General features: G+C 40.9%; 1 protein-coding gene across 3 annotated transcripts in view; it reads right to left on the bottom strand.

The window, feature by feature from the left end:
• LOC135103465 (uncharacterized) overlaps positions 1 to 15,000 on the bottom strand; it is a 166,042-nt gene that overhangs the window by 49,094 nt on the left and 101,948 nt on the right. For all 3 annotated transcript variants that reach the window (XR_010270061.1, XR_010270059.1, XM_064009793.1), the window contains one exon: positions 1,141 to 1,224. Coding sequence is in view for 1 of the 3 variants with exons in the window: in XM_064009793.1 (XP_063865863.1) it covers positions 1,141 to 1,224 (84 nt within the window). In the remaining 2 variants the exon portion in view is untranslated. The remainder of the gene's footprint in view (positions 1 to 1,140; positions 1,225 to 15,000) is intronic.

Raw genomic sequence — 15,000 nt, 5'->3', positions numbered from 1 at the left:
ACCGAGAAACAACTTGGCCGTCTTGAGTGTCTTCTTCGGGATCTCGGCAAGAGTTCCCAGCGAAGGACGCAAGCAAAGCCCCGACTCGTAGCAACTTTCTACTGAAGACCCGCATCCTTGTTATTCTGGATGCTTGAGTCCTCGGGCAAGTTTCAATTCTTGACTCGAACTTTAATTTTTCTCTTACTCCCTATTTTTTGTTTTACCTGGTGAGAGGATGAGGTTCGTAAGTAGAAAAGTGGAATATTTATTAGCACGTGTAGGTGTTGGAAAATTTAAGCACGTGAAATCTGTAACTTTTTATTTTCAACTCGAGAGCGTTGCCTTTTTTTCTATATATATATAATATTGGAGTCAGTTTTTACTCTCTCTCTCTCTCTCTCTCTCTCTCTCTCTCTCTCTCTCTCTCTCTCTCTCTCTCTCTCTCTCTCCGGCACGTGACGTTCCTTCAAGACCCCGAATGCCACAAAAGGTAACGCAAAACAGCGCCCCACGAGGCATCACATGTCGTGGCGCCGGGAGCACTTTTCTCTTGATCTTACCCCTCAGAGACTGCGTGAGAGCCACCCTTCCCACACACCGTGCATTTTATTCCAGGTGTGACAGTCTTTGTTCTTTTAATGAGGTGCTTAGTGGTTGTGTGTGTGTGTATGTGTGTGTGTGTGTGTGTGTGTGTGTGTGTGTGTGTGTGTGTGTGTGTGTGTGTGTGTGTGTGTGTGTGTGTGTGTGTGTGTGTGTGTGTGTGTGTGTGTGTGTGTGTGTGTGTGTGTGTGTGTGTGTGTGTGTGTGTGTGTGTGTGTATGGCAAAGTACTACAAAAAGTTAAACAAAATAGGCTCATTAAAGACTCTAGTTCTAAAAGAGAATAGTTAAATAAAAAAAATCGATATTTACAGGAAATGCCTCCTTTCTGTTTTGCATCGAAAATTTCCGAAGATATCTAAACTATTTCGAACAACTTCCCCCCAAAAAAGTGTTACCTAACCTACATATATAACAAATTTGAAACTTCAGCACACGGTAATCATGCGAAAGTAAGATTGCTGCATCTATAACCATACGTTAGGTGCAACACTTCACACGTATCACTCAAAGAGGAGTAATCGCAGATACTACATGAAGGAACACCCTTGTAAATTACCTCGCCCGATGGATGGGAGTGAGCACGTCTTGAAGCAGTGAGGTATGAAGGGCAGCTGTCTTCACCACGCACCAACACCACTGCCTGTAACAAAGGAGGGACAATTAAGGCTGTGATTAAATAAAGGAGGGAGATTCACACCCCACTTCTAATATCCTTTCCAATACTAAATTTACAAGTTCCATGACTGTCATATATAGTGATTTTTTATATATTTTTTTATTTTTTTTTTATTTGTATCAGATTATTCACTAAAAAATTAATGTCCATCGGTAAAAAGGCAAAAAAAATTTCCTTGCAGGTGGATAAAAATAGATTCAATTCAAACGTGATTTCGATGTTTAAAATGTTATCGACGTTGATAATTAGCAGTTCCATTTGACGGCGCGCCTCAACTTTTGCAGTGTTTTATACAATACGAAAATATTATTATTATTACTGTTGTTATTGTTTTTCTTGTTATTGCTTTATTATTATCATCATTATTATTATTATTATTATTATTATTATTATTATTATTATTATTATTATTATTATTATTACTGCACTTATTGTTATCATATTATTATTATTTACAGAACCACCAACACACTAACACCACTACTGCTTCTACTACTACTAATACCATTACTACCACTACCACCACTACTACTACCACGAATACTACTAAGAGGTACATTTCCCATGAAGGCTTTCCCTTTGCACCAAGACATCTGATCGTTTTTGAGTATCTTCTAGGCCCGAGCAAGAGTAGGCGAAGCTGGACGCAACCAGAGTAGGCGAAGCTGGACGCAACCAAAGCCCCGACTTGCTGCAACTTTCCACCTAAGACCAACATCCTTGTCATTCTGGATGCTTGAGTCTTCAGGCAAGTTCCTATGCCGGACTCACTGATTTTTTTCTTTCTTACCTTCCACGTGGGAGCAGCTGGGACTTATGAATAATTTGTCATTCTCGTGAGTTTTGCTGTTAGTCTCTCTCTCTCTCTGTTTCTTCCTTTCATTCATTTGTAGCTTTTCTCTCCCATGCATTTATTCATCTATGTATCGTAAACAGGCGAAAAAATAGAGAAAACTGGGAAGTATATCATCTCCTCTACACATGCAATTAAAAATGAACGCTTACCTTAAACATCAATTACATTATCATAGATTTTTTTTTCTCGCATTCAGTTCCCTAAACTCTCAAGGCCAGGACGAAAAACAGGAAGCAAAGTATAATAATTTTCTGAATATTCCCCAAAAATCACAGTCAGCTGGGTATCGTCGTTAAACACAAGGATCGTTCATCAGCCCGCCAGGAGAGTCATCAGTCACGTGAGCATAATCCCACTGCCAGGCGCCTCTCTCAGCCTGCTGCCGTCATGATGAACACAAAGCTGCAGTCACGCCGTCACCGTCATTAACACCTGGGAAGACTACGCCGCCACCACCAACACAGCCACCACGAACTGCACCACCACCACCACCAACTAATAAATATCAAACACCGGTTCATTCATTATTTAGAGTATTGCCGATCCTCTCGATGATGCAAGGCGGTATTGAGGAAACTTCATATAATCTGCTTAAGCTCGTTTTCAGTTCATGTGCAAGTAATTCCAGTGAGTTGCTCGCTCGGTAAATTCCGTAATATACTCCCCTCAATATTTCCTCATTCCTCGAACTTGGGCACTTCCAAGGGACGAACATTAGGTGACCTGAATTCAAATGGGCGATTTTTCTTTATTACACTTTCTTTCTCCCTCCACCCCATCTCTCTCTCTCTCTCTCTCTCTCTCTCTCTCTCTCTCTCTCTCTCTCTCTCTCTCTCTCTCTCTCTCTCTCTCTCTCTCTCTCTATTTCATTAGTAAAGGATATCGCTTTTTCTTATTTCCACGTTTTGTCTTTTATGTAACTATTCACTTTCTAAGAATATGACAAAGCTCAGCAGGCTATAACTTCACTAATAAAAAATCAGCATGTCTTTATTTTTTTCTACAGATATTTTCTTTTGTCTGCCTGCTAAATGTATCACTAATTATAAAAGAAAGTCATACATCTCCACGTTCCAAGTTAACGTGACTTATACAAGTATGTATGCTTATGGAGATGAACTAACGTAAACTTAAGATTGTACCGGCGCTACAACTTTTAATTGAGAGCCTTCGGTTGTTGACCCAAGTTGACTTGCATCGCTTCTACCAACACCAGTCAGCCGCTACGACCAGGACGGCCCGCGGGAAGAAACGGTCTGATGGTGACAAAGGCAGGCGCTCTCTCTCTCTCTCTCTCTCTCTCTCTCTCTCTCTCTCTCTCTCTCTCTCTCTCTCTCTCTCTCTCTCTCTCTCTCTCTCTCTGGCACACACAGAAAGAGGAAAGCCATAGAAGACGACGTGCCACATTCACCGCATCCCAAAGGTCCCATGCGAGGTAATGTGTGGATGCTCAGTACTTTTCAGGTTTCCAGCGAATAGGAAGGAAAAAGGAGGGGGAAAAAAAGGAGGAATGAAAGCCGTATTTGTCCGCCTCAACATCTCAGAAGAAACCTTACTTATTCCCCCAAACTTAGAGACCTTAGCGGTGCCCGTATGCAATGATTTTTATGCCTCTGAGACCTGTAGAAATGGACCACCCACCTCTTAAAATATAGAGAGAATACACCATCTTTTCACTACAAGGGCCAAAAGAAGGGACGCAGCCTTGTATAGAGAAGCTTTTTTTTTCTCTCTGTGATCCTGGGAAACAAAAGTGGTGGATGGTAAGGGAGACTCACCAACCTCCCGCTCGCTCTATATATAAACATTTCCCGAGGGTTAGCAGGCAAGAGTAGAAAATAACTCTTGTTTTGCCTCTCGTGGATTTCCCTCGAGGCGTTAATGGCATGCAGTCTGTCAGGCAGTCAGGCAGTCAGAAAGGCAGGTAGGTAGGTCGGTAAGTAAGTAGGCAGGTAGGTAAGAAAGCGATAAAGATTTGTCGTAGATGTATTTAGTAAGTGGCGTAGTATTTGCATTTGTATAGTCAGGAATAATAGTCAAGTAATATAGTACTCTTTTACACTGTGTTTACCGTTTTTCCTCCGCATTAAGTCCTCTGATATAATGAAAAAAAAACTATGAATTACTAGATACGTTGAGCAGATTATCAAAGGATCACGGGATTTTTAAGACAAGAAAAAGCAACACTAAATGTGAGTTGTGATGCTTACTCGACTTCTGACCATGACTGTACAGGAGTCTTGTTTTTGCTTCCTGAACCATTGTCCCTTATCCAATGTGATTTCAAATGATTCCATGCCATATTGCCCAGTACTTGACGGCCGCAACTCCACAGCCAATACCGCCCAGTACGCCGGCCGGTCTCTGGCAGCACCTCCCATCCATCGAGTCCATTTGCCTTAGGTGTTTTTTTTTCCATCCCGGGAAGTGAACTGCGAAACTCACGTGCACTGGAACAAATTAGTATTGGGGTTGTCTGGAAAGGGACACATCATGCATTGTGGTCTGTTTTCCTATGTGAACGCTCTCTCTCTCTCTCTCTCTCTCTGAAAGTTATCATCAACTGCTTATGTCATTGAAATATTTATCTAACAATTCAAATTATCACTTCTTTATATATATATATATATATATATATATATATATATATATATATATATTCCTTTATCCCATTATTCCTATCATTATTCTTTCTCATGTTATGTTACATTCTCTCTCTCTCTCTCTCTCTCTCTCTCTCTCTCTCTCTCTCTCTCTCTCTCTCTCTCTCTCTCTCTCTCTCTCTCCCCTGTCACCACCACAGCCCTTAACTTTCACCCTTCATTTCCCCTTTAGACATTCTCTCTACAGTCCCCATCACAACGCATTCCACCTTCGTCCTCGTGTCCCATAAATTTCCTCTCCCTGGTCTGGAGTGTACAGTGGGCCAGTGGTGAGCGAGCCTCGTACATCTACCACCTTTCCCCTCGCACTAATGCCACCGCTTAGAAAACCATCAAAAAGACTAGACAAGATGTAGCAAAGAGCATCAGATGGGACAAAGCTGCTGAAGAGACACTGGGCGTAACTCAGAGACGGATTTACTGATGAGTGTGTGTTGCAGCAGAGGTCTCCATGGAATAAGTTCGGCCACGACTGCAGGTGTTCGGAGGCAGGGTACGAAAAAACTGAATAGGATGTACTGTCCCCAAATTCGAAGCTAGTGTTACAAATGCACTTTATTCTCGAATCCCAGTCATGCAGCCAGGCAAAGGGCTACAGATATGATAAGAAACGTGGAAGCAAACGATAAAAAGGGCATGAAAAAGGACAACGAAATGTATATTAAGGAAAATCACAGAAAGGAAATAATCTGGACAAAAATAAAACATTTATAACAAAACCTTTCCACAAACGGTCCACCTTTAGAAATGCACTTTAGCCTCAAGAACTACAAATGTATCTTACTTTCATATATGGAGAATGGCACAGGGGCATAGACAAGTAAAATAGATAAATAAATAGATGAATAAGTGAATGAATGAATGAATAAATGAATATATAAAGCGTTATCTCCCTCCTCCCTCAAAAAAGCTAAATAGAGAGAGAGATTCACATCCCTTGGCCAATTTAGTTTCATAGGTGCCTTGATAACCCACTCTGGACACAACTCAAGTGCTCGGATGGGTGTTATCGTTCCTATTGGGATGGCATCGGTAGTAACTCACTGTGATCACTCCTTAAATGAAATGTTGCAAAGGAAACCTAAATCTTAAAAATGCTCTCTCTCTCTCTCTCTCTCTCTCTCTCTCTCTCTCTCTCTCTCTCTCTCTCTCTCTCTCTCTCTCTCTCTCTCTCTCTCTCTCTCTTTCTCTCTCTCGCAATCCCTCACTTCTGCGTCACTCTTTTCACAACACTGGTCTTCGGCTTTAAACTTTCTCGTTTCTAATATATTTTCCATGGTCATTCAACAGTGGTACTTTCGCCTCAGTCATTTATTCTCTCTCTCTCTCTCTCTCTCTCTCTCTCTCTCTCTCTCTCTCTCTCTCTCTCTCTCTCTCTCTCTCTCTCTCTCTCTCTCTCTCTCTCTCTCTCTCTCACCCTTCCTCCTCTCGTACCAATTTGCATCCCCAATGGGTGGAGGAAGGCGACCAATAAATGTGGCAATCTGAAGACTATTTGGAACACGACCAATCTACTTTATGACATTTTCTGGCGGTTCATGGAGTTGCGCAGAGGCTGGATATTGCGATATGACGCCACACACACACACACACACACACACACACACACACACACACACACACACACACACACACACACACACACACACACACACACAGCTGAATTTTGATACTGTTCTCCTATGAATGGTTTTGTCACGCTTGCGTCCTTCCATCGCTATGTCCAAGGAAAGTGTATTGCAGTAGAGGAAACGAGCTATTACTGCAGGGCGTTAATTAGCCTGCACAAGACACGGTCCACTTGTCAACAAAGAGAGAACGCGAGCACTGGGAGGTTGAATATCAAGTTATCGTCTCAATTCGTCTGGCTATTGCAGGTGCTGTGTGGGGCCGCGTGTCTGATGCTTAGACCAAGTGCAGAGTGGATTTGCAAAACGGACAAAGGCTGCAGGAACTGTGTTAAGAGAGCTGGTACGGTGTTGTGTAAACTGTGAGTATTGTCTCTATGAAGTGTTAGTAATTCATGTTTGTAATGCAATCAATCCTCTCTCTATTGTTCTTCAAATCTTGCTAGATGCAATTCTCTATTCTGCTCCCGCGGTCTTGTTGCAAAATACTCTGTTTACAAGCACCAATATTCTGTCCACACATCCAAGACTTGGCTATTATCTTGAATCGCCCGTCCCTTTTAATTCCACTTTTTGGAATACAATGCCCTATCTCTCCTACCACTTAAAATCTTTGAGAGATGTGGATGGAAGCAAGTTTGTAATTCATATAATCATTACTCTTGTAACTTTAATATACTCTGAGTAGGGAAAAAAATAATAGTTTTTTTTTTTTTGTGCGTATTTTGTCCGTCTTTGGCAGGTTCGAATAACATTAGACATAAAATACATGCGAGAGGAAAAAAAAATCAGCCCAACAAGTACTAAGTGACGAACGATTCAGTTAAAGCAAATCTTTTGGACGACGGAGCAAGATTCGTTCACAGACACGACTCCACCGCTTGTCCACACCTATAATTCAAGGCGGCTTTGGCGAGGGAGGGACGCCTCTTGAAATGGTTCCTTGTCATTTCAGTAATTTAATACAGCTGTTTTCGCCCGTGTTTAAGCCTGCACAATAAAAAAAATAATAAATAAATAAATAAATAAATAAATAAATAAATAAATAAATAAATAAATAAATAAATATATATATATATATATATATATATATATATATATATATATATATATATATATATATATATATATATATATATATATATATATATATATATATATATATATATATATATATATATATGTATATATATATATATATATATATATATATATATATATATATATATATATATATATATATATATATATATATATATATATATATATATTTTTTTTTTTTTTTCCGTAGTTTGCTTATAACAAATTCACGCAAGCCGGGAGGTAAAATTAAAACAGCGTTACTATCGGCCACTGTAAACTACCATTAAAATACTTCTGCATAGTATGTACAACACACACACACACACACACACACACATACACACACACACACACACACACACACACACACACACACACACACACACACATTTATATACGTATTGTGTATGTATATATGCATGTATGTATGTATAATATATCCAACATCGTAAACAGCCGCCAGCCACACCCTCATCCCCATTATTTTTCTTTTAGTTCCTCTTTCCCTCGCCCTCCAAATTTGCGCGAGGCAGCAGCGCAATGACCAAACAATTTCATGGCTCCCCAAAAAAGTAATTAAATACACATAAGCGACACAAGCGCGTACGATGTAATTAAAACAACGTAATTAATGAAGGTCCCTGAATAATTTCTCTTGTCCTGCCGACCTCTCTTTCCCCCTAAAAATAAATGATAATGTACCCCAAAAGTTCATTTAGGTTGAGCAAGGAAATAAGGGAAGGCTTCTATAAAAACATTTTACCGTGTGAGTAGAAGATTTTCTTTTATACGTTTTCCTGGCGTAGGTGAAGCCGAGTGTGTACAGACAAAACTTTTATTTTCAGTTTTTATTATCATCATTATTTTGAGAATATGTAATGTTTCCAGTCAGTTTCGCTGGTTGAATATACGCTTTTCCTACTTCTGTGTGGCAGCAGCAGCAGCACCGGCACAACCACCACCACCACCACCACCACGACCACCACCACCAGCATAAAAAAAAATAAGTAGCATCACAAGTGGTAGCAGTAGAAATAGTAGCAGTAATAGTACGTAGTATTGGTCAAGATGTGACTTCCCATAAAAACAGGTTCATCCTCGACCAAGACCTGCCATTACTGCTGCTGTTACCACCACCACCACCACCACCACCACCATCACTCCTCCCCCCACCAGTGCTACTTTCTACTTTCCATCAAAAGAAGACCGGTCAAAGGCTATAAAATTCTTGGGTAAAAGTTGGTAGCAAGACATCGCTTCAAAAAACAGTAAAGTTACCAGAAGTGCAACGTAAAGAGTTTAGTTTGCGAGATTTTGTGATTCTACTATCTTGATTTTTGTATCTATAAAGTCTCGGTTGTAAAAAGAAATGGTGGAGATTACCAATTAGTGTGTCACAGACTTTCACAGATACGGGAAAAAATGGCGTTAAAATGCTGAAATATTTAGTTTGTGCGAAGAACATGTCAGCCTGAGAGGTTGGCTGAAGGTAAAACTTAACATTAACTCACTAATCACAAAAGACGATAAGAGAACTTGAAGTATGACAGGCCAAGCGAAAAAAAAAAAATTTAGAACGAAAGATGAGATAAATAGTTCAAGTTCCTCACAATAATCAGTAACGGTAATGAGTGCACCTCTCTATCATTATGTTGTGTAATCAGTAAATGAGTTCAATATGTAATCTGTAGTCATCTCTGAGGGGCGAGCGAGGAATAGATGGAGATATGGAGTGCCAACATGAAACTCACTGAACAGAGGTGTATACAAGAACATTTCTGCAGAAGCAGCAGCAGCAGCAGCAGCAGCAGCACCGTACTCCTGTGTTGAAGCAGAAACATTTCAATAATGGAAAAAAACGGGGACCACACTAAAATATTTCATTCTTTACCTCTCTCACTAATGCCCTTTCAAAAATGAGCTTAAATCGGTATCGCTTTATTAAAAAACCTAAGCACAACATTGTTTTTAAACGCATTCTTTTATTAAATGATTATGAAATTCGTTTTAATATGATACAGAAGTACGCAAACTGAAAACTCGTTTGAAGATGTCATATAATTTTGGGTTCAGATTTTTTTTCATTAATTGCGATTATGTATTTTCTTTCTCAAATAAATGCATGAAACAAATTTCTTCCCGCATGAAAAAAAAAAAAAATCCCATTTGTACTCTAATGGCAAATGGCGTTATTCTATGAAATACTGTAAATAGGTATTCTTTTTAAGTTATCGCTGCCACGTAATGCCCCTCCCACAATTAATGAAAACAACAACAACAACAACAACAACAATAATAATAATAATAATAATAATAATAATAGTAATAATAATAATAATAATAATAATAATAATGATAACGAAAAAAGCAAAGCAGCCAGACCAACAATGTTCCTGTTATGAATACACAATATGTTAAAACTTAAACAAACTCAAAATGGCTCCATCCCGCGAGAGGCGAGTGGAAACCAACACTTTACAGTCACGTCCCGGAAGAGGCGGAGCCTGGCGGGGGCGGTTTGGAGAGAGGCCACAGCTTCCTCCCACGAGAGAGAGCGAGGATTTTTAAGAGTGGTTGACACCTATGTACGAAAGAAGATAGCGAGTTTTTCCCAGGAGGGACACCAAGCTAAGTATACGAAATAGCACTGGCACTGCGGTGTTCTTGCGACAAAACATAACACGTATTTTTTTTGCGGGGGGAAAAAGAACTGAATTTAAAACCCTTAGTACGATGTTTCCCGGACAGAACTATCAGGTAAAAATGTTGGTATTGTTCGTATCTGTCATGTGTGTGTGAAAATTGAAGAGTTTGTTATATCTAACGCAATAAAGTCATCTACCGCTTTCATTATAATCCTAGAAAACGTGACAGCTGCTGAAACAATACAACAAATCAAGGGAGAATTCTCTTCCTGTTAACACCTACAGATTCCGATTATTTTTTCATCACCTAGCGTTATAACATCATCAACAGACTAAACTGGCAAGCACTCAAAAAAATAGTCACACGATGAAGAGAAAATGTGACCTGTTCCGTGTGATATCCTCTTGTATTGACGGCAGCGCACTGTTGACTCCCTATAAGGGCAATGCTCTCATACCTTCCATAAGCCAATGCTCTCGTGCACCTCCATAAACCGTGTCAAGTTGCAATGCCTGTCACTCAACGCAGAATCACGTACCGGAATCTCCGGAATACCACACTAGTCTGTTGAGCCACGCAGCCCTCTGCTGGCGCGCGACATTTGCTTCATAGCGTCACAAGTGAGCTGTGAGGCACTCGTTAACAATATTTATAGCGTTTGATGCTGTTGCTGCTGCTGCTGCTGCTGCTGCTACTACTACTACTACTACTACTACTACTACTACTACTACTACTACTACTACTACTACTACTACTACTACTACTACTATTATTACTGCTACCTACACCATCACTACTGTTACTATCACTACTACTACTACTGCTACTACTACTACTACTTACTACTACTACTACTACTACTATTATTACTGCTACCTACACCATCACTACTGTTACTATCACTACTACCACTACTACTACTACTACTACTACTACTACTACTACTACTATTTACACCACTACAATAACAACATTGACAATAACAATGATAACCACGAACAACTACAAACATCCAAACGTGTCCCTCCTCTCCCCCTAACAAACGGGGCCGCGCGAGGTATTTACGCCTCGTCTTTCTGCCTGGTCTGCCGCCACCTGGTAACTGATCATCGAGGTTCGTGCTCAGTGGCCTCGTCCGCCGCTGCATCAATGAGTCCACAAATCACGGCGTACAATACGGGAGCAACTACGCGTGACGCCTGGAGAACTAAAAGTGTTGAGTACTCCTTCAAAATGTGATGCCTTGAGAAATAAAAGTGTTGAGTACTTCAAACGTGGCGCCCCAAGAAATGAAAGCGTTGAGTACTCTTTCAAAACGTGATGCCCCGAGAACTGAAAATGTTAGGTACTCCAAAACGTGACGTCCCGAGAACTGAAAGTGTTAAGTGCTCATTCTTCAAAACACGATGATCGGAGTACTTGACATGTCTACTCCCTCATCAACACGTAATTTCTACTGAGTACGGAATATTATAAAGTTTTTTTTTTTCTCTCTCTCCAGACTGTGAAGCAAAAGTACCAAAGTAACTGATGACCTCAAACATCAATAACGCCAATAAATCTTCATTCTTAATAATCCAGCACAAGTTTAAGTGTGTGGGAAGTCAATGCACTACGCCTTGCCTCTGCCAAACATAGTAAAATCCACGTGAAGTACCCGAAGACTAACGCAGTCGTAAATTTCAAGCACGGGCGTGAATAATCGTCCCTGCAAAGAAGTGTGAAGCATTAATCAAGTTGTTGGGAGTAACTGTGCACTTGCAGTTTAAGCGAGGATAAGGTAGTGTGTGTGTGTGGGGGGGGGGGGGGTGCGGCCGCGCGCGCGCCCGTAATACGTTAAAGCAGTAATAGGACGTACACTATACACTACAATATCACCAGATGTTTTCAATTTCACACAGCAAAAACAAACAAACAAAAGAGTTCAATCGCTTCGGAGAACAAGCTATTCCTCTTTTCCCGGAAATCTAATGTATTTTTCATTTTTTGCTAGCGTTGTTTTGTTTTGTTTTTTCCTATTTCCATTCGAGAGCCGCGAGTGCCCCAGACAGCGAACGTTACAGTGGTAGATTTGGGCGTCCGTGGGAGTATTTACTGCAAGGGGTTCAATGCAATATACTGCACACGGACCTGCACGCAGATTATATACAGTACTGAACCATGGAACACTTTCCAAAAATGAGACTATCACTGGAAAGAAATTTGTATTTTTATCTTAGACTGCGAGTAACTTTTTTGTTCTTATTTCTCGTTATCTTAATCTGCATTTCTACATCTCTCTTATTCATTTCTTTCTTCCTTACACTCCTACTGACCTTTCTGTTCCTGCTATTCTCATCATCTTGTGTTCTCTTACTACTTCTCTTCTCCTATTACAATTGCTTCTCTTTCTACTCCTACTTCTCCTCGTTCTCATAATTCAAAGTCATCATCCAGTATATCTCTTACTCCTGCTTATTGCTCCAACTGGTTCTCTATCTTCTCGTAGTGCTCATCTTTAATATCTTGCTATAACTCTGTCCTCTCTTACGGGCGGGCAAACACGGAAGAGACGTTGGAGAAAGCACTTTTCCTGCACACAAAGCGGCGGGGATGTGGGATCAGAGGAAGTTTAAGCTACTTTTCCTTCGATCCATTTCACGGTGCAGGAAGGGGGACTGATCCAGTGATCCCGTGGCCCGCTCCCGAAACTCGCTCCCTCGTGGCGTGGAAGTGGGCTGGTGGGTGAGTGGGAGCGATGGATGGACGGCTGTGCGGGGACGTGCTCGCTGCAGTCAGTAAGAGAAGTGGATGCTGATGGCAGGAGAATTCAGACGCCGCAGGAAATTCATCAGGACGAGTAAATATTAGATGCCTCGTGCAACCATCACGGGCAGCGTACCCCAGCGCGTCCACACACACACACACACACACACACACACACACACACACACACACACAACACAACTGACAAAGGCTGATGTAACGTCGAGCTGTGATGGTGAAATTCCTTATAAATCAGTCAGTATTTTGCAATAACCCTGGATTCCTCCATTCCCTGGCCGGGCACTTGTCAAGGACGCCTGCTGTTGGCGGGGTTCGAACCTTTCTCCCTCACGGGAATGTGACAGAAAAATAAACAACTTAATTCCATTTCCGCCTCTTACTACTGTGCCTCTAAAATTGAAAGGGGATAATAAATATGTAAAAAAAAATGTGGTGTAGTGGTGGTGGTGGTAATGGTGGTGGTAGTGGTGGTGGGTTAGGTTGGGTTGGGTTGGACTGGGTTGTTATTATTTTATTATTATTATTATTATTATTATTATTATTATTATTATTATTATTATTATTGTTATTATTATTATTATTATTATTATTATTATCACCATCATCATCATCATTTGTATTACTATCACCATCATCACCGTTTTCCTTCACATAACCACAACCAGAAGAATTACCACCAATAATTCTACAATCCATCAACTCTTGGATCGTTCACCCCTCGGCGGGACAGGTGAGACACGTGTTGCCGCCCGTATCCAGGTGAATCCCGATCTGATATTGAAGAAGGGACAGCGGGAGGGACAAGAGGCGTCCTATGGACCATCCCCCTCTCTCCCTCCCACCTCCCCCACCAAGGCCAGATGCACCAATAACCTTCAGAGTCTCTTCGTGACGTCACCATGTCAACACGCCCATTCCTCGCCAGGACACTTTCGCTTCTTTTCTCTTCCCTATTTTTCAGTGGCGTTTATTGGCGTTGCCCAAGACTACAAGGAATAAATCTCTGCAGCCCAAAGCGAAGCAAATACGAAGAGAACAAATATCTGGCGTTTTTTTTTTTTTGTAATCTTTACGTAATACGAACTATACTGATTTTTTTTCTAATACTAAAAGATCAACCTTTAGTTACTAAGGCACGCTACACTTAGAGAATAAATAATTATACAATACCCATGTGTACTAAAGGATCACAAATATATAATAAGCTTAACTGCTTCATTTTTAAACTACATTTCTCCCTCAACCACCTTCAACTCCTTGACACTTATTGTACTGAGATCTCGTAAGCAGTTTTGTAGCTTATAAAGGACTAATTGGCCCTCTATTCTTTCTCCTGTTAGGGGTCTCCATGCGAGCATATATTTTAGTGCTCTGAATATCAACAACGTTATTAGCAGTAAAAGGGTTCATCAAGACACAGTTACACCCTCCAACACCTTACGTAAAGTACTAAGCTCCATACAGAAAAAACACACTTAAGAAAGACGAACCACAAGCACCCTACATGCATTACGTGAAGCTCCTTAGAGAAATGAACAAAAACACGATGCACCTTAGGGAAGAAACACCTAAGGGGTCCCACCACTCCTAGGTTCTTTGTTCCCGTGCCATCAAATAAAAAGGGGTTACATCACCAGCGCGCCCTTGTCTCTCGGGAACAGCATCGCCGGCACGGAGTAGAGACAAGATGAAAGGTGCTCTGTGTTGTAATGCTTCGTGATGGCAAGAGTAACATGACGAGTTTATCTGAAGAAAGGTAACTAAGATAGAAGAAAGCTGGAGGATCTGCCTCGTGTGTGTGTGTGTGTGTGTGTGTGTGTGTGTGTGTGTGTGTGTGTGTGTGTGTGTGTGTGTGTGTGTGTGTGTGTGTGTCCCACGCCATCAACTATCAAGGCTTTGCAGGAGATTCCGGAGCGTAGAAAATGAGAATAAAACGTTCTTATGTCTGGGAAAAAGGCGCCTCCATTATGCTCGTGGGCCTCACCCGGGCAGATCTGCATTATTGAATTTACTCCCTCCATAATGGTCGGCTACTCTAAAAAAAGAGAAAGAAAAAAATCTAAGGTAAACGCACAGGGAAAAAAAATCGTATTAAAGA

Source organism: Scylla paramamosain, chromosome 9, assembly GCF_035594125.1.
Source record: "Scylla paramamosain isolate STU-SP2022 chromosome 9, ASM3559412v1, whole genome shotgun sequence".
NCBI lineage: Eukaryota > Metazoa > Arthropoda > Malacostraca > Decapoda > Portunidae > Scylla > Scylla paramamosain.
This window is presented reverse-complemented; position numbering and strand designations above follow the sequence as displayed.